This window comes from Fistularia commersonii, chromosome 6, assembly GCF_037954325.1.
Source record: "Fistularia commersonii isolate RoL2024-O1a breed Wild chromosome 6, RoL_Fcom_v1.0, whole genome shotgun sequence".
Lineage (NCBI taxonomy): Eukaryota > Metazoa > Chordata > Actinopteri > Syngnathiformes > Fistulariidae > Fistularia > Fistularia commersonii.
In genome coordinates this window covers 8820911-8841140 of record NC_141289.1, presented here as the reverse complement: position 1 = coordinate 8841140, position 20230 = coordinate 8820911, and the positions used below count along the sequence as shown (strand labels likewise).

At 44.1% G+C, this 20230-nt stretch overlaps 1 protein-coding gene across 1 annotated transcript; it reads left to right on the top strand.

The window, feature by feature from the left end:
• The first annotated feature begins 256 nt into the window (after nucleotides 1-256).
• LOC147233324 (rho GTPase-activating protein 20-like) lies at nucleotides 257-20205 on the top strand. The gene is made up of 16 exons (XM_086147996.1): nucleotides 257-650; nucleotides 6748-6833; nucleotides 8630-8803; nucleotides 8918-9067; nucleotides 10616-10657; nucleotides 10783-10867; nucleotides 11039-11116; nucleotides 12073-12139; nucleotides 13711-13890; nucleotides 14100-14272; nucleotides 14715-14879; nucleotides 15306-15418; nucleotides 15492-15684; nucleotides 15833-15947; nucleotides 16423-17213; nucleotides 18197-20205. Exons 1-16 carry the CDS (start codon nucleotides 591-593, stop codon nucleotides 18926-18928), a joined length of 3204 nt encoding a protein of 1067 aa, XP_086004122.1. The 5' UTR covers nucleotides 257-590; the 3' UTR covers nucleotides 18929-20205.
• Nucleotides 20206-20230: the final 25 nt, after the last annotated feature.

Here is a 20230-nt window from a genome sequence, read left to right as displayed (position 1 = left end):
TGAATGAACATGTTTATTCACCGCCTTAACCAAGTTTGCAGTATAAGCGGGAACCAGTGTGTGTACAACATATATGTTTTTTTTTCGTATTAATGTCAGAGAGACTTTAACGCTTCGTCTTAAAATGTTAAAACGAGGCAGGAAGGGGCGTGATGCTGTTTTTGGTCACTGTGCCCACCCCTTATTGTGGTGCAAATAAAAAGTGCGGGCTGATGAGTTCCAGCAACTAGTAAAACTCCGTCAGCAGACACGATGTTGAAGCCGCACCTGCATTTTTGAGCATTTAACAATAAAAGGTAGATTTTTTTTCCATTTTTTCTAGACAAGAGTCCTATGCGCACTGGCGCCGCCTCCGCGCGTAAATACGCATTAGGAGGTGATAATCCAGGGCGGGAGGCGCTTCACGGTCCAGCCGGACGCCGATAGTGGCGGAGCGCAGAGCTTCTCCTGCCGCGGTCCACGCCTGCTTCACTTCCACGGAGATCCACGCGGCACGTCACGCCGGTCGTTGAGATGATCGCCTCCCCCGGCCGACGGAGCGCGTTGATGGGATTTGTCGGGACGGTCGGACCCTGAGCTTCCGGAGACTGATGGACAGCATGGCCCCGCAGCAGCAGCAGCAGGACGGCCTCTGCAGGGACAACAAGCGGGTAGGAGTGTGTGTGTGTGTGTGTGTGTGTGTGTGTGTGTGTGTGTGTGTGTGTGTGTGTGTGTGTGCGCGCACGTTTGCGTCAAATATGTTTTCAATGCATTCATTGTGCCTGTGCAACAACGTCCGTTTGCATGGCATCATATCTTTATTGACTTTCTGATCAGTTCAATAGGGCAGTAGGAATATTTTATTTATAGTACAAAGAGGCAAGATAGATTTTATTTATCCCATGATAGGAAAATTCAGCTGTCATAGCATGGTAGAGAAGAGTGCAAGTTGTCTGTGAGAAGAATGTGCAAATAAGGAAATAGATGACAATAAATAAAAATTACAAAAACTATAAAAAGAAATGAAAAGAAGTGCCTTAGGCAGGGAATGGTTATAGAATAGGAACATGAATTGGATAGAAAATGAAATGGTAATAGGTGAGGTTTCCTGGAGAACCTTGGACAAATGAAAATTACAGTAGTGATAGATGAGGACTTCTATTGCCCTTCAAAGTGCGTTGAGTTCTTCAAAAACAGAAATAACGTGCTAATTACTGGTTGGAGTCTTTTTTTTTGGAGCACAGTATGTAACACTTTAATATAATTTCTGCAGTAATACATCCAGGACAAATTGCAAAACACTTTGCATCTGTAGTGTGATGTAATAAATCTGCCTCTCGCACTCAGTGCGTGTCAGTTGAAGCCAAAAACTCTTGAAATAGCTTTGACCAGCTACAAATTAAATTTAATTGACAACTTACTTGCCCGTCAGTTAATTGTCAGAAAGTAGTTAGTAAGACCGTCGTAAGTACTACGAGTGTCTGAAATAGTAATTGCACATTAATGACGGAAAACAATCTGTACAATTAACAGCTTAACCGACTTCTCTGGATCATCTCAGATTAACTGGATGTTATGGATTCACAATATAAGACAATCGTGGAGGATCTGCTGCTCCCACCCGCTCTGGCTGTTGGATTTTTTTTTTCCATATGAGACGCCCTACCTTCTTTATTTTCCTCTTAAATGCAGATTTTTATTTTAGGGGATGAGGTATTCAAAGAAAAGTTAATGAGGTTGCCCTTCGAGGCGCCACCTTCAAGACAGAGGAGACCCTGCGTAGACGTCGCCATCTAATCCGACGATTCAAAGAAACCAAATGCGATTTGATGAGAAATATTTGAAATTTTGGTGATGAAAATAACAAATATTATTATTTTGACCAAATTACAGTGGCTCAGTTGGTGGGCATTCGATCCCACCTGCTTCCTGCTCGGTGAATCGCGCCATATGGGTAGAGGCCATTGCATTCTGGTCACCATGGAGATTGGAGTGTTTGACAGCTAGACTTTATTGACCATGATATATTTGCATGTATATGATTCGACTTCTCAGTGTCTGGCCTCTTTAGCAACTCCCACTGTGCGACATTTGCCGTTATATCCACTTTAAATGCCATCCTCCAGATGCCATAGTGTTGTTCTGCCTCATAGCTTGAACGTCCCTGGTTTAATTCCGACATTTCTTTCTGGTAACCGATGCATATTTTGGTCCATATTTTAGAAGCGATCCGCTACCAAGTAAATACAGGGCCAGTATTGCCAATAGCAATACTGATTCTTTTCCATAATTAAGGTAGATGCATCAGCAAATTCCTTAATCTCAATTCATTTTCATGATCTTTAATAGTTTTTGCTGTTTCCTTTTTATTGTTAAATAGTTAAAACCCAATTAAAACCCATTAGGACAGAGTTTGACATTTTCCCTCTGGGAACGATTTAAGACATACGCTACTAAATGTAAATAGAAAATACTTTACTATCCAACTATGTTTTTTTCACTTGTAATACAGAAACAATACAGTCCAGAAGCTATGCCACAAAAATTAAATTCAAATTCCGCTCTTCTTTTTCGGATTTTTGGATTTAATAAACAAGTTGTTCAAAATGACTACTCAACAATAAAAAATATAAAACATTACATTTTTTTTTTTTTTTTTTTTTGTTTTCAAATAGAATGTTACTTCAGGGAATTCAGTGCAAAAAAAAAACAAAATTTCTCCCCTTCAGTGCACTTATATTCTGGTCAAAAAAATAAAATAAAGAAAGTCTAAGCAACTAAATGTCCCCCATAGCCCTTAGATAAAAAATAAAGTCTTGGTTACAACCTTTTTTGTTCAGAAATATCATGTTAACATTTTTTGCTTAGTGCTCTTCACCTGTGACCGAGTAGCTGTTGAAAGCATCCATCCTGTCGCGCTAGTATTGCTCCGATATCAGTAGTCTTAGTATGCTACACCCAATGCTAAACCACAGATAATGAATGAATGACATTTATTAGTTCTCCGTACTTGGGATTTGAAGTGAAGCCTTTTCATACAATTAAAAATACATCTAATTTCGTGACCAACTAATTGTCCCATCCCTAATGTGACACCTATCCTCACGATTTGTCTCGTGCTCTGCCGTCTCCGCATGAAGATTGGGCGATTTCGAGGAGGACCTGCTCCGTAGGTCCTCTCGCTCCAATCCGAGTCGAGCGTGCTTTCTCGTTTTTATGAAGTAAATTGATATTCCAGTAGTTTCCGAGGTTCATGTGAGCGTCTCCCGTCTCAGCCAGCCTTGTGTTGAGACTCTTGTGCCGCAACGGATTTTCGACCAGTTTCCATATAGAAGCTGCGCATTGCCATGTTTGCATGTATTGGCTTATTTTTAGGCCTGAGAGCTGATATTGTCGTGTTGCGGTCGGAGTGCGAGGAATGTGTCACCTCCCTGTGACCCGGCTAAATCAATACCGCATTGAGAAACGTCAAAAATGTGTGAATATACATAGCGGTTGAAGGATGAAGAGAATTAGCGCGCTGTTTTGTGGGTCCCTCGGTGCGCCGCCTCGTACCAGACTCACATCTGTGTACCAAGAAGTTTGCTGGCATGAAGACCCAAGGACAAGGATGGCTGCGTGTCTTCAAAAATAACTTCACTGTTATTGCACTCGACAAAAACAAAACATGGTAGAAGAAATGAACGGAACACTGAAGCCATTCAATCATTCATTTATTCATCATCTATACTGCATGTCATGCACTCAGGGTTGCTGGAGCCTATCTTAGATATAGTTGGGATTAATCATAGAGCCACATATAGAGAATTGCAAACATTCACACCCTAATTCATAACAATCTCACACTCATTATTTAGACATGCAACCATTCACCATCTCATACAAGCATTATATAGAGGCAGTCATCCATTCACTCTCATTGCCTTGTCATACACAGATATGCAACCATTCACTTTCTATCACATGATATATGAGATAAGATAAGATAAGAACAACTTTATTAATCCCGAAGGAAATTGTTGTGCCAGAGTTACAGAAAATATAACAGTAATAAATAATAAAAAGAAAAGGCAGAATTAGAAATAAAAATAAACTATAAACTATAAAGTGTCTCAGTGAAACTATAAAGTGTCTTAGTAAACAAGTGATAAAACTATAAGTGTCTTAGTAACAAGTGAGGTAAGGAGTGCACGATAGTATGATAAATTTGAAAGTGTGAATCAGACAAAGGCTATAGAGACAAAGGCTATAGAGATGTATATTACATTATATTACATTCATTACATTACAGTCATTTGGTAGATGCTTTTGTCCAAAGCGACTTACAAAGAGTGCAATTCAGTCACTGAAAATCAGAAGTACAAGTAGTCGGAAGTGACCACTCTACCAAATAGCCATCTTGGAACCATATACATATGGAACCATATACATACATACATACATACATGCATACATTTCATCGTTTTTTTTTGTTGTTGTTGTTGTTGTTGTTTTTCTGGGGGAAAAAAATGTACAACTGTTGTACAAAAATGTACAAGTTGTACAAAAATATGCAACTACATGCAATAACTGACAACCCATGATGAATGTATGAATGAATGAATATTATAAAGGTCATGGTGCTGAAACCCCTATGAATTTCAGTAAGATAAGTTGAACACAACAGCCCAGCTCATCCAGAAGCCACAGAAGTTACACAGTTACTCGCCGCCTGCAATTAATTAAAAACACAGACAGCTGCTGTCAGACGCTCACACTTGTCCACAAAGCAACGTTATAAAACCCCGCAGAGTCCAAAGCGCCTTTGCATGATTAAATCGGAATTGTTGAATTTATCAGACTGAAGTCTGGCTCACGCTCCCAAATGTAGATCATGCTCTGACCGACAATGACAGATCTGCGGTTACGTAAAAAAGCCTTTGTCTGATTCACACTTTCAAATCGGCGCTATTAGATTCAGTGCAGTTTTAATGATCCATCGTGGAGAAAAGTAGGACGAAAGTCAAGCGGCATGTAAGAGGAAAAACAGAAATTCAATGTGCAGGAAAAAAAACAGCTCAGTTATTTAATATGTTAAATTGTATTGATTTATTTAATTGTATTTGATTCATTATATAATATTAGATTATATTGTATTATATAAATCAAATTCTATTTATATATTTGTAAATCAGATAAAAATGACATTGTATGTTGTATAATTATGATTCACATATAATTTATAAACATACATATGCATAGCATTTTATTCAATAACTTGATATTTAAATTATTATTTTATATATATTTATTCTGTTATTGATCTACATGGAATATTCATTTTATTACATTCTTGAATAAAATTCTGTCGGGAGAGTACATTTAACAATAGGCAGTCATCTGACTGCTGCCCGAAGCGGTTGGTGAACGTATGAATGTGGAGAGTTGGCGCTCGTTGTGGCGTCCTTTGCCAGCAGTGTACGAACGTGTGTGAACGTGCCGTAAAGCCGTGCAGATTACAAAAGCCCCCGTATTCGCGGCCAGCGTGCTATTTGCAGAAAAGTGTACACTTGCCGAGGAGTGTGAGAGAGGTCAGCGGGGTCACGCCAGGGACAAATAGAAGCGCCACTGTCCTGACGCTAATCTTCATCCCCGCTGTCGATTTACTCGGTCATCTACACATTAGAATGGCATTCAGCCATTCACCCTTTCATTCACATGTCATATAGAGACTTTGAGCCACCACACATAATATGTATATGTATATTTCAATAATTATTATATGTATTATATTTTATAGAAGTTATATGTAAGTAATCATTACATAATATATATCACATAATTTATACATTTGTGTATATAGTTTATAGTATAATTTAAATTATATACAATGCAATATGTATTGTATTTGATTGTTATAATGCAATATAATATAAAGACGCAACCATTCACATGTCATATAGACAAATACAAACACTGCTTCATTCACACATCTGGACAGTTTAGGGCAGAGGTGGAAAAACTTTTTGGTTCAGGGGCCGCACTGACTTTAAACATTTGACGGACCGGTCGGGTCAGCACAAGATATATCAGACTCGTCTGACATTTGCTTTGAAAACGAAACCCGCTTGGTTTTTGTTTTCTTGCATTTCATGCACAAATCGTTTTTTTCCCTTGTAGCTTCACGTCCAGCTCATTCACGTGTGTCAGTATGTCCACAGTAAAGGCTAAATCTAAAGGCAATCTGTGTCATTCAGCTCAGGAAAAATTCTCAAGTGTTCTATAATAGCTCCAAAAAATGAAATAATCTCCTGTTTGAGCTCCCACATTCATTGATCCAACCAACATCAAGTATGATATTTGGCGGGCCAGATTAAAAAGACCAACGGGCCGAATGTGGCCCGCGGGCCGTAGTTTGCCCACTCCTAGTTTAGGGTCTCTTGCGTGAGTTCGGACTGGGACGCAGAACCTGAAGGAACCCCTGCTGACACATGGAGAGTCCACGTGGAAAAGGACGGTTTGGAACATTGTCAACATTATCATTCAATCTCTCCGAAACAGATCGTCCCCCTGCTCGACGGTCCCAGTGGTTTTATGGATCATCTTAACGTCGTAATCCTCATTTAATAGCAGCGACCTTCATTTTGGTTTAAGGGTGAACACATGAGCTTTTGAATTTAAAAGTCACCGGAAACTCACGAGGCACGACCGAACTCGGGGAAACATTTGGAGGAAGTTGTGAAGTCGCCATAGCGATGAGTGTAACACGTCTTCTCGTCTTCCTTTCAGCGGATAAAGTCTCAGAGCTGCCGGCGCCAGTCTGCCCCGTCCCTGGTCATCAGCAAGGCCCTCACGAGGTCCAAGACCCTCTCCAGGTAACACGTCTCTGTCAAGATCCACAAACAGACGGCCGTCACATCGCAGATACTCATCGATCTGCGGGGCGGGCGATTATCGATAGGCGAGGAACTGGCGTCGTAAAGTTGCAGATGGAAATGTAGACCCACGGGAATGAAATAAGGGGATCAAATACCAAATAATAACAAAGTTCTGTCAACTTACCCGAGTCCATACACGCCGTCTTTGGTCTCGAATCCAATTTGTCGACGTAATCCGCAGCAAGATCCGAAACAGCGATTTATTTTTAGTTTTTATTTCAAACAGAAAAGCGTGAAGTCTCAGACAACCTATGATGTGTTGTTGTCGTCCCGCACGTAGCGGGGTGAGTAGGTCAGCCATCCTCAGAAACACTCCAACCTCGTTCTAATTCGCCGGTCACCCGGGTCAGACTGCCGTCTCCGCAAACACACACACGTTCATGCACAAACAAACACAAACTACGTGGCCGAACTGCGACTCTTAGCGAGCCGCGGAATCCACTCAGATAGATAATCCCGCCGCAGCCAGACCTGTTAGAGGATCAGGCAGCTATTAATAGCTTTGTCTTGCAAGCGAGTGGATGGGGAAAGTGAAGAGGAAGTAACCTTGTTAAAAAAGCCCTCGGACGGATGGAGCGCCTGGACCCGGCGGCGCGAAGCAGCACCCTGACGCGCCGCCGCCTCTCCAGGTGTGCGGGAAATAGGAAATCACAGCCTGTGTCGGGCCGCTGCTGAATCACCGGCGATGGCAGCAGTTTTACTTTTCCATTTTTGGTTTCCTGATTTGGATTCCTTTTGAGTCAGTTTCATCCGCTTTTGCACGGCGGCTTCGAGTCTGCGTCACAGTTGAGTGTTGTTTTTAATCTTTGATCCCGATTTTCCTTTTTTTTTTTTTTTTTTTTCCAAAATGGCCTTCATGGAATTGGTCTAATATTGAGAGAATCGATTTGTTTTTCAAACGTCAAGCACCTCTGGCGCGTCGCTGCCAGCAGGAAGCTGAACTTTCCAGCCAGGCCACGTTTGGCCTTCTCATGATTCCAATCACCTCTCAAGGATTCCTGGCTCGGCCTGGATCTCACTGCAGGGGAGTGATGATCCGCACGGCACGGTACTTGATAATCACAGATCGACCGACCAATATTCATCCGGAGTCCTAAAAATAGCGTCGGAGCCACGCCGATTTGAGTGTTCCTGCTTTAAGCCACCCATACATCTAAAGACTCTGAAAATAAACTATCATCAGTCACCTGCTCACATTTAAGGACTAGTTTTTAGAGTTTTTAGTCGCAGCCTCGTCTCCAGATATTTAACAAAGGTTGTGACTCTTACAGAGTCACCAATTGTAAGACTACAACTAGTTTCTTTCAGCCTCTGCTATTTCGGTCCATCGGTGCAAATCGTTCGGCATTATTTATACCACATTTTGCAAAGGACACCACAATCTGGAGGTCGGAAGTGGCTCCAGAACCCAGGAGCGTACGGTTCCGGGGGGGGTTACTTGAGGGTGCCCTGCTTGTGATGGAAACGGACCCAGACCCGCTCAGCTGGAGCAACCAGAGGGACGGCAGCAGGGATCTGAAGGAAATAATCTAATAAAAGAAGCACAGCCATCATAAGACCTTATCTTCACACTGATGAGGGTGTCAGATACCGTCTGTAAATCTCAAACGTCTTCCCCTCAGTTACCCAAGTTATGAAACAATGAATTAGATGCTGCTCAGCATTAGCGGGGCAAAATCCAATTTCATTTTCTTACATAAGCAGTGACCACCGGCGCTATGTTTGAATTCAAGGGAGAGCTTCCTGCTGCCTGTGTGTCCAGACACCTGCCCGCTGGTCCAGTCCTTCCTGAGCGCTTCAGACAGAAAGTTCCTCCTCCACGCACACGCTCAGCTCAAAACCGGCATGCAGACGCAGGACCGCCATCTTTTTATGTTCACCGACATCCTGGTCGTTGCCAAAATCAAGTAAGCGCAAGTTTGTGTTGCCGTCTTGGCAGCTTTTAATGTCCTTCAACGCCGGAGTATCTAAACACTCATGTATGTGTGTGTGTGTGTGTGTGTGTGTGTGTGTGTGTCCAGGTCAGCCAACCAGTTCAAGCAGAAGGCCGGGGTGCGTGTGTGTGAGATGTGGACGGCGAACTGCATGGAAGAGGTGTGCGAGGGAAGCACCAACCCGGAGAGAGGCTTCGTCATGGGTTGGCCCATGTACAACTGTGTCGCCACATTTAGGTATCACACACACACACACACACACACACACACACACACAAAGATCAAGTCCACAACCCAGCACTTGATTTCATCAGCCAGTTGTTTCAGCTCATATGAGCCCTTCATATGTAGATGTGTGTTTTTTATGCCCTTCTGTTCTGCATCCTTGCATAAATCCTACGTCAAACCTTCAGAACTATGTCAACATGGACCTAGATATTTAATTGTTAGATGACGGCTGTTAAAATCAGTAGGAACTACAATGTTTTTATCCTTAAGTAGGCCAAAGTCTGTTTCAAAAATGTGTCAAATGTAATGGAGCAATGACTACACACTGTCATGTATGCTCTTGATGGTTTCAGTACTTTGCTGACACAAACATTTATTTGAACTTAGAAAGAATCCAACATTGGATCCCTTTCACTCCCACATCTCAACTTTAGCACCAAACATCCCAGATCAGTTCAGCTCCAACTACCTTATTTGAAATCTCTACCGATCTAACAAATAAAGTGAGATATCAGGTTATGTTCTAGAGGATTTGGGTCATAATTTACCAACAATAGCAATAATAATGATATAACAACAACAGCAATGATAATAGTAATAATAAGAACATCAGCAACAACAAAATAATATAATAAGATTGATAACAACAATAATAATTATATAACAACAGCAATAATACTAATAATGCCACGACTACTTCTACTCAAGGACAAGTAGTAGTCGTAGAGCTTTATAGAGCTTATAAGAGCTCTATAAATATCTGTATTTCGAAATCTTCCAACTCTTAACTGATATGAAAACCCCGAGTTATTTTGATTTTGTGATGTAAAATAACGTTAAAATTTGCTTTATCTTATGGGTTCCTCAATAGGGCACGTTCCTCAAGAGCTCTATAAATATCTGTCTTTCGAAATCTTTCAACTCTTAACTGATATTAAAACCCAGAGTTATTTTGATTTTGTGATGTAAAATAACGTTAAAATTAGCTTTATCTTATGGGTTCCTCAATATATTACATTCCTGTATCCGTTTTTTATGCCTGATTTATACAGGTAATTTATGCAGGTTTATGACATTTCTGTATACTACTACTACTACTACTACTACTACTACTACTACTAATAATAATAATAATAATAATAATGATAACAATAATAATAATAATAATAATGCAGGTCTAATAAAGGTTTTTTGCTCCAGTTCTTCTTCATCACCGTAGGGCACGTTCTCTAAATGGTAGTATTTTGGCCTCACTGTCACCATGGATTCAAAATAAGAAGGAAAGCTTCAAATCAACTTCGGAATTTTGTTTTGCACCAACTCAAGACTACTTTTCAGTCTTGTCATTTGCACGGAGGGGCTTTCAAAGGTCAGGAAAGAGATAAATCTTTCACATGATTATACAGACCGGAAGGCATGTTGAGAGTGAAACATCAAATCTAAATTAAAGTTGTCCCTCTCAGCGTCACATCTGTCAGATGTTTATCTGTCACTTCATCAATATTTTTTGTGATCAATAAAGCAATTCTGATCTCCTGTCTTCTGCCTTCCCTTCAGCTCGTCAGAACAAAAAGAGAAATGGCTGACCCTCCTTAAGAGGTAGACTCAATGCATCACCACTAATCTGTGTGTGTGTGTGTGTATGTGTGTGTGTGTGTGTGTGTGTGTGTGTGTGTGTGAGTTAGAGTGAACTATCATAAATGTCGTCTTTTCTCCCCCTGCAGCCGGATAAAAGAGGAGAAAGAGAAAGAAGAACCTAAAACCATCCCTCTACGTGTGTATGGGAAGGGAATCAACACTTTCGCTGTTGTAAGTTTACCTTTGTGTGTGTATATGTGTTTGCGTGCGCAGATGTGTGCACGCGTGTTTGCATGTCATTCATGCAAATATCCAGTGGCGCCTCGTGGTTGCCGACCATCGGCGCTCGCAGTGAATAAGCACATTGACCCCTCGCCTTGGCTCTCTCCTGTCTCCGACCAGACAAAGACACTTCCTGTCAGCAACTCCGACTCGACCAATGAGGTGATCCGACTGGCTCTGCAGCAGTTCGGCATCATCGTGAGTAACGGAGTGTTTCCTTTGCTTTTGCTTGACACGTTGACAAGAGGGACAAATACATGGGCAGCGCGCTGGAAGTGGGCAGACGATATACATACTGCTGCATCATGGCCAATATATGGATATTCCAATATGTATGTATGTATGTATGTATGTGTGTATGTGTGTATATATATATAGCATATATATATGCTATATATACATACATGCATAATAACATATATGTGTGTGTATGTGTATATATAATATATATATATATATATATATTTAAACATGAGAGATGAGATGTATTATTATTGATGAGATGTATTATTATTGAAAATTATTGGGCAGCAGCAGCATAACATGCAAAGAACAGACAGTAACAAGTAAAAAAATAAAAAATAAAATGAAATAAAATAAAATAAATGTATATGTCCACATAATTTAAACAAATCTATGCAGATTTTGTTGATATGTTGGATTTATGTTGGATAGGTTGGATTACATAAATTATTGACTGGACCGTTTTTGCACGATTGCAAACATTTACATTAAGATAACAGTAATCTATTAGAAACATGTTGACTTCGGGAGATATAAAATTGCTCACAATGATAGCATAGAAATAGGTCATTGTTTGTGTTTATGTTTTGGCTCTGTGAGTCTAAAGATACAATTTAAGGACTAAAAAAAAAACAGCAATGTTTGTCTATCGTCCCCCCCGGCTCAGAAACAGGGTGAGGAATTTGAAGATTCAGGGCCGAGCATATGCAGGCCCAGCACGCCAGCCGACAAAGGGGCCGTGTTGTCGCTGAACTTACATCACGCAGCATGTGAAAAGCCAAAGATAATGCCATTCTTTGTGGCGCCGTCAGCCTCCTAACCCGACTTCCTGTCCGCAAACCCTGCAGCCCCCCCCCCCGACGGAGTTTCACATCTTGTTTTCCTCCCTAACGCCGTCTCTCGTTGCCCAGGGGAATGTGAAAGACTACCAGCTGTGGGTCGTCTCCAAGAGGGACAACACTCCCTACCCTCTCATCGGTGAGTGATCCTACACTCGCCCCCGTCAGATGATGTGGATTTCGCCCGGTTCGCTTCTGTCTCTTTCTCACACCGCAACTGGAACACGAAAAAGGCGTCCTTATGGAGCCTCTTGAGAAAACGAATCGGCCTCCTAGGGAGAAGTGTTTTCTTTCAGCCTCTGGTTTTGTGAATGGCATCATTCACGCGGAGACAGGTGGAGCAGATTCTCCAACATAAGCTGTACAAAATAGACAAGATTATTGAATCGGGGAAAGGCGGCGTCTCATCCGGAGTGCGAAGGAGTCACCTGAGCCAGTCCTGACGGGAATTCTCGCTCCTGGAGGAATTGTTTGTTTTCATTGTTTTGGATACAGAGCGGTTTTAAAAATGGCGTGAGCCACAAATAGATAGTTTGCCTTCCATCATTAGAGTGTGTGGGTGCATCTGTGTGTGTGTGTGTGTGTGTGTGAGCGTACAGTCTAGTCCGGAGGTTCTCAAAGTGGACATCATAAGACACAGAAGGGGTCATGAGACGATCTCCATAAATCTAATATAACTCAAAGATGACAATGAATTGGTAATTTGACAATTTTGAAGGTTCCAGAAGTTATGGCTGACTAAGGGATGAATCTCCTCACACATCAGCAGAACATTGGGATCTTCTAACAGTGTTCACAGGGAGGGAGGTGACTTATTTGGGGTACCAAAACAAACATACTTATTGAAGTAAAAATCCTAGTAACATAGATAAAGGACTTTAAAATCATGCATTCATTCATTCAGTATCTTTACTCCTGCATTCATCACAAGGACACAAATAGAGACATGCGGCCGTTCACTCACTCATTCACACGTCATGTTAAAGACAAACACCCGTGCACTCTGGCATTCACGCGTCATATCGATACAACCAACATTCATCCTGTCATTTAAACATCGTATAGAGCTGGTCACTAAATCATTCACATGTCATATTTACATATAACCGCTCAGCCTCTCATTCACATGTCATACAGCCATTCACCCTGTCATTTATTTGTCATGTAGAGACATCATCATCTCGTTCACGCATTTTATAGAGAAATATTCTCATTCTCATTCACACGTCTGGGCAATTCAGGCATTCCACTGAACCGCCTGTATGTTTTTTTAATTGTGGGAGGAACCCGATGAACCCAGATGAACCTCACGCAGTCACGGGGAAAACATGGAAACGCCACCCAAAAAAGGCCACATGTGTCAAAAAATAAAATTTGGTGTTTTTTTAATTTTCTTCAAATGTTACGGTTAAATAATAATGAAGCATATATTGCAGTGTCATGACTGTTTGTTGAAATATCCCTGTAAATGAGCCGTTCTCCACGCAGCTGTCGTTTTCCCAAACAAGCTGTGTGATTCACTGCCCTAAATTTAACTTAATTTCACACAAAACAAGGCCTCATTTTCCTCCTGCCGCCTCTCCGGAGGCAAAAAAATACTCTCATGAGATGTTATTTTAACCACACCAGTAGGCGAAGGGTCGCGGGTCTTACGGCACCGTCGATACACTCGGCTCCGGGGCACCTGACGCCTCCTCTCCGCTGTCGCAGGTCATGAGTTTCCCTTCAGCATCCAGATGAGCCACGTGAGGCAAACGCTGACTCCGGGAGGCCCGGCTGCGGACAAGCAGCGGGCGCAGCTGCAGACGGAGCAGCTGCAGGCGTCCAAGCACTGCCAGTTCATCATGAAGCCACGGCCCTTGGAGGCACTTCAGCAGCCGGCGACATCCGGTGAGGGCGGCGGTAACTCCCCTCATCATGGCAAGGCCTCTAGTCAAAATTGTTGGAGTTTAGATAGAAGCGGGCGATTGACTGTCGATCCCTGAAGGGAGCAACCTAAATGTCTAATTTCCTCTTGTAACGTTATCTTGTAATAACACGTCGAGCTGCGAGGTGTTCCATAAAATACTCTGTCTGACTCGCTGTGGGGTCTTTTGCAGAACTGCCCCAGAAAACCTTCAAAAGGAGGCGTTCGCTCATCGCTTGGGCCTTCTGGCGCGGCTCCTCCTCACAGCTTAGCGACTTCACCCTCGCCAGCGCGGCGCGCGGCTGCTTATTCAACCAGCCGCTGGCTGCCGTCTGTATCGAGGACGCGCTACCGAAGCCCGTGATGGTAAGAACCCCGTCACCTGACCCCCGGAACCGGTTACGGATCATAATATAGTTCCAATATCAATATAACTGCTGATATTCCATGCATACTGACACCCCGCCAGATATGATAAGATAGATTTTATTGACGGGGAAATTCAATTGTAATTCAATAAATAAATGAATATATAAATATATATAAATAATTATAAATAAATAATTTATAAATAAAATGATTTCACAGATGGGAGTTGTGGTCACAAAAAGGTTTTTTTTGTTATGCCTGTAAGCAGCGTCGATACCGTGCTGCATTCAAAGACATGTTTTTGTGTTTATGGACGTCCCGCTGTTTCAGTTTGGTCCCCGACCTTCAAAATCTATGGTCAAGCCTGTTGTTACATAAGATGATTTAGGATGGAACAAATTCATGTTTCCTCGCCGTCTGTCTGCCTCGCCCCCGCCAGGACATGCTGACATTTTTGTACCATGAGGGTCCCTGGACGAGGGGGATTTTCCGGCGCCCGGCGGGTGCTCGCGCTGTCCGCGAGCTGAGGGACTCGCTGGACGGCGGGGGTTTCCAACTGCCTCTGACACGTGACCACATCTTCATCATTGCCGGAGTTTTCAAGGTGCGTGTTTATACCTGGCGAGCGGGTGCGGCCAGAAAGCCCGCTGCCATCACGCCAACGCGCCTCATCACCCGATTGACCCACATCTGCCAGTTCATATTTAATCAGCTTTCCGGCGGCTCTGCCGGTGACACGCCATCCTGCCGCGCTGGCAGGACAAAGTGTTCATAACGCGGGAGCCTCCGCCGCTTCGTCACCTTAATCTGATGGTAATCTCATATCATCTGGAGGGATGATGGAGAGCTTCTCTGCCTGGACTGTGTAAACACGCCAGCGACCGTTGTTGGTTAATTGCAGGAATTAGCATTTGGTCATGAATATTGCCTTCATCCTGTTCTGCCGACGTAGACGAACACTGTCTCTTTCGCATTTCAGACGGTTAATGGAACTTCTCCCATGTAACGTCTAGTCATGATCCTGTCCTAGGATTTTTTGCGGAGCATCCCGGGCAGCCTGCTGTGCTCCGAGCTCCACCAGGAATGGATGGAGGTGCTGGAGGATGAGGAGGAGGAGGAAGAGCAGCTCCAAGACGTGCAGAGGTGTGTGTGAAATTACAGATTAAAACACGCCAGCCGGCAGCCTGTGAGTCAAACCGGGATTCTCCGTCCGCAGGATGATCGGTCGGCTGCCCAAGCAGAACACCCTGCTGCTGCGCTACCTGCTGGCCGTGCTGCACGCTATCCGGGGCAACGCCCAGGAAAACCAGATGACGAGCTTCAATTTGGCGGTGTGCATCGCGCCCAGCATGCTCTGGCCTCCCGGGGCGCCGTCCAGCCCGGAGGTGGAGGGGCAGGGGACCAAGAGGGTCGGTCATTTTAGATCCCGAATTTTCCAGAAAATATCCCTCTAAGCTGCATTCCCTGAGTTTGACTTTCGAAGCTTTGAGTTTGTGGCACGGGCATACGTAACCAGAGTGGCTTTCTGGGTTGCTGAAGCCGGGTTTGTCCCTGCAGGTGTGCGAGCTGGTGAAGTTCATGATCGAACACTGCGAGCAGATCCTAGGAGAGGAACCGTCCTCCTTGTTTGGATGCCCCCCGCAGAGACTTCACACCGAGGAGATCAAATCAGGTACCTGTACCTCCGGTTGCCCGGAGGCGATGCTCAACTGCAAATAGAAAGACATGCTGGACTTCAGAGGAGCTCCTCTGGAAGGGAATTGAATTCAGATGAGACACAATCAGTCAGAGAAGATGCTTGAAATCATAGAGTTTAAGGGTAAACATTTGAATGTTGTCCAGTGACCTGGTCTGATCCATGAATGGATTGTGGGCCTGCACGCAGGCCTACACTCAGGGTTGTGGAGGCGGAACCTATCCTAGCTGTCATTGGGCAAGCGGCAGGGCTCACCAGGACCAATCACAGGGCCACAGACCCCAGCCTCTCATTCACATGTCCTATAGAGATACAATCATTCACTCCCTCATTCACATGCCATTTAGTGAGATTTAACTATTCACCCTCTCATTCACATGTCATGGGCATATACAACCGTTCATTCTGTCATTCACACATGTCCTGATAACAGTGTTTTCCTTCCCCTCAGACCCCTGGATGGATCCCCTGACAGATTCCTCCTACGACAGTCTGGAGAACGAGTTGGACACCAGCAGCGGGGGTTCCCCGGGCATCTGCAACAGGAGAGCTCTTCACGGCAAACCGCGACACGGCAGCCTGGATTCCGTCCTCACCGTCAGCGACTGCGAACAGGACACCGACCCCGACACGCAGCAACTCGACCTCTACCGGTACGGGAGATCGGCGGGAGGGAGGCGTCAGCCGGACCCTTCCCGACCCCACCGGGACGTCCCGGCCTCGGACGCCTCCCTGTGCCCCGACGCCTGGCACGGCCAGCGGCGGCGCTCCGAGCCCGTGTTGAAATACGTGACTAAGTTTCAGCCGTGTTGCTCGGAAAGTGCCGAAGGCCTCGCTGGAGGCCAGCAGCTTCCCGCACTCGTTGCCACACAATCCAGGAGGGGCAGGTCTGGGGAGACCCGGCGGTCAGCGGCCCTGGAGGTCAGCTCCCCCAGCCTCTCCTCCAACCCTTGCTCCCCCGCACCCACCTGCTCTTCTCTGGACTCTCTGGACTCCCTCAGCAGCGACAGACCCTCCACCACCAGGCAGGGACTTCACCCAACCGCCTCCGTCCCCTCAATGTCCTCCATCATGGACAAGCAAACCTCTCTGAGGGATTTGCCACCCAAAGAGCCCCCCAGCAATCGGGCAACTCTGAGAGGCTGCATTGGCCTCCACCCCAATTCCTGGCTGAAGAAAGACCGGAGACTGTCATTGACCCAAGAAGACAACTTGGAAAAGGAGGAGTCCAACAAGCCGGGGGTGAGTAAGACCTGACGAGTTTATTTGGAGCCAAGAGGTTTGTGTTCTTTAAAAGGGGGTAAACCAGATGATCTATCAGCCACGCCTTCAACATCCGCTCCATCTTTGGTGCACTATCTTCAAAACAGCAAGGCTGCTTTTTGCTTTGATTATTTTTGCAGTCCCGGCTACTGACAGCAGCTATAGAAATGCTAATTCCGCTGTAAGATGCAAAACGTAGTTTGCGTTTTTCAAGTTTTTGGTCCATCTGAGACCGAGACCAAACAAAGTCCAACAGGGAGTCGGACAACAGGGAGTCAAATAATCTAAATCAAATAAAGTACCAGAATAGAAGGCCCTTCTAATCAATTAGCTTGTGACGTTAAACAGTAGCAACGCTCTCTGCTCTGATGAACAACGTCTCCAAACCCGTGCAGAACATCATTGCAGCTGCTGTCCGGCTATTTAACACCCAGCCCTGCTCTCAGTAGACCTCCTTTCATTCACCCAGCACCCAATAGTTGCCACTTTTGCAGATGATTATACTTGTTATACATTGTTTATATTCTTTATTTTCTGTCTTTATATATTTTTTCCTGATATTCCGCTGACATCTTACTGCTTTTACATTATTAGCTACCTCTACAGCACTATCCACTTTCTGTGAGGAGGATGGATAAAATCAGGGATGAGTTCATCAGAGGGACAGGGCACGTTAGATGTTTTGGAGATAAAGTCAGACTGAGATAGTTTGGACATGGACAGAGGAGGGATATATCGGTAGAAGTGCATCTTTCATAGCGTCCATATGAAATATTAAAATTAGGGATGAAAAGAATCGAATGTCAGAGGTCACATGAATTATCTGCTGATTCAGGTTTGTGTTTTGTCTTCAGCTGGTTTTGGTCCACTTGTGTTGCTTCCTAGATTCTGGTACAGGCGTTCAAGATGTTTGCGCTCGGATTCCGAGTCACCGCTGGAATTCTTGTCATTTCTCCGAGCAGGGAGGACCCGCTGAGAAAACATCCGCCGTGAGGAAACGAGTGCCTGAGAAGGAAAGCGGTGGCGATCGGGGAGGAAAACTTGCGAACCCTAAAGCCTCCAAAGAAGCCGGAGGTCACGTCAAGGTGAAACCTGACCAGGAGACCCAGAAATTACACCCGAAAAAGGACACGCCGTCCCATCACCGCTCCACTGGAAGCCTTCAGCTCCCCGTGGCCGCCTGGTTCCAGGCTTCAGACTCACATCTCCACGCCGGTAATGGTGGCGATGTCACCGGGAGGGAAGGCGCGACGGGTCAGGGGAAGCAGCTGTCGCCATCTTTGTTTTACAAGCATGGAGCGTCTCTGTCCCTGTTCAAGAGACGCAAGTCCCAGTCTGCCGAGGCGACGTTCAACGCCAGGCTCTACCAGCGGCGGCGGTCGGAGCCCGGGCACCAGGCGGCGGACCGAGCTGCGACAGCGACCCGGGCACGGCTGCCTAGCGACCCCGGACTGAAAGTCTCTGAGGTGGAACCCCAGGGAGAAACCGCTGAGCCACGCTTCTGCCTCTCGCCCCACGCCACTAAAGCCGTGAGGGACTACTTTTCGGCTCATCCGCACAGCAACCCCAAGAGCGGCCAGCAGGTGGCGCTGGCCCTGGTGGACACTCGCAGAGAGTGGATGAAGAGATGCAGCGATCCCGGCGTGGAGGCTGACCTCGAGCAGCTTCTGTTCGCAGAAGAATCCTATGTGTGATATTGAGCCCGAACCGTCGCTAGAAATATACGGCCGTGCTTTTAAAAAGTGAATATTTAAAAAAAACCCTTCATTCATTCCAAGGCATTTTATTTGGCACTTAACAGAACGGGATGGATTTCTGTTCAAATGAAACGAAACGGGCAGTTTAAAGTGTCACGCATTGTCATTTTTGTGTCTTAGTACACAAATGTTTTGGTATCAGATGTCAAAGAGTAACTCGACAGACATAGATGATGTTTTAGAAGTATTTCAGGCCAAAGTTTAAAAAAAAAAAAACCCTGCCAATCTAAGACACCTGGTGTTGCCTTTCTTCACTGTGAATCACCAGGGGTTTCTGAAAGTCCCTTCTGCGCCATTTGAGTCGAATTTAACTCGAAACTCCACGTTGTGGACAAACAAACAGATAGTGGGCAACACTATGTATTTCTAATAAAACAAAATAAAATAAGATAAAAAAAACTAAAAGCTTCGCAAAAAGCAAAGTTTCTCTCGACAAAATGGACACAAACATGGCTCTGAATAAATTGTTACAACGCCGTGGTTACTTGTGCATTGGTCGTGGAAGTTATACTGTTAAACCCTTGTTTCGATAAAAAAAAAAGTAATTTAAACATGATCACTAATTTGTTTTAGTTGCCACATTAGTTGCTCTCTGTTAAGAGGCATAAAAAAGCTGAATTCCGTCTGTTTAGTTTTTTAGATGACATGTTGTCATTTTACAGGGAGCAACACAACAATAAATAATCAACATCCTTATTTGGCTGTAAATTTAAAACCGATTTATTGCCAAGATCGACGTGTGGCTTCATTTAATGTGTTTTTTGATAAGCATTACTTGTATTGGATTATGTGAAAAAGTGTAGAGGCTATTTTGTATATTTTTAGACATGACGATGACATGATGGCAGCCACGTCCTGTGATAGTAATTTTACCTTTGCTTTTAGACACGCGGTCTTCGGTGTTGCAAACATTTCCGTAATCTATAGTTCGGCCATAAATCTGAGACTGATGTTTCGACATCTGCAAACATACGTACACGTAGTTTGTGTTTTAGATTTACATCTCCACTCCACTGATTGTGTTTAATTTGTTGTAAAATAGTTGACTTTTCTCAAAAGTCTGTCTTGACTCTCTTGTTCTGGTGGATTCATACCCCTCGAGGGGAAACTGGTTTTTCGCTTTGCATTGCGCTTTATATTTTACGCAGCTTGAAACTTTAAAAATAGGCAAAATGTTGTCTCTGCCCACTTTCTGTGTGTTCAGACACTGTTAATGAACCTGTAAATAAAAAGGAAGAA

What these genes read in the sequence shown, in the direction of transcription:
- LOC147233324 (XM_086147996.1), top strand. Translation starts at nt 591, where the DNA reads ATGGACAGCATGGCCCCGCAGCAGCAGCAGCAGGACGGCCTCTGCAGG. An exon ending in CACTCCCTACCCTCTCATCG is followed by an intron (nt 12,140 to 13,710) that starts GTGAGTGATCCT and finishes CCGCTGTCGCAG; the next exon opens with GTCATGAGTTTCCCTTCAGC. An exon ending in AGGGGCAGGGGACCAAGAGG is followed by an intron (nt 15,685 to 15,832) that starts GTCGGTCATTTT and finishes TTGTCCCTGCAG; the next exon opens with GTGTGCGAGCTGGTGAAGTT.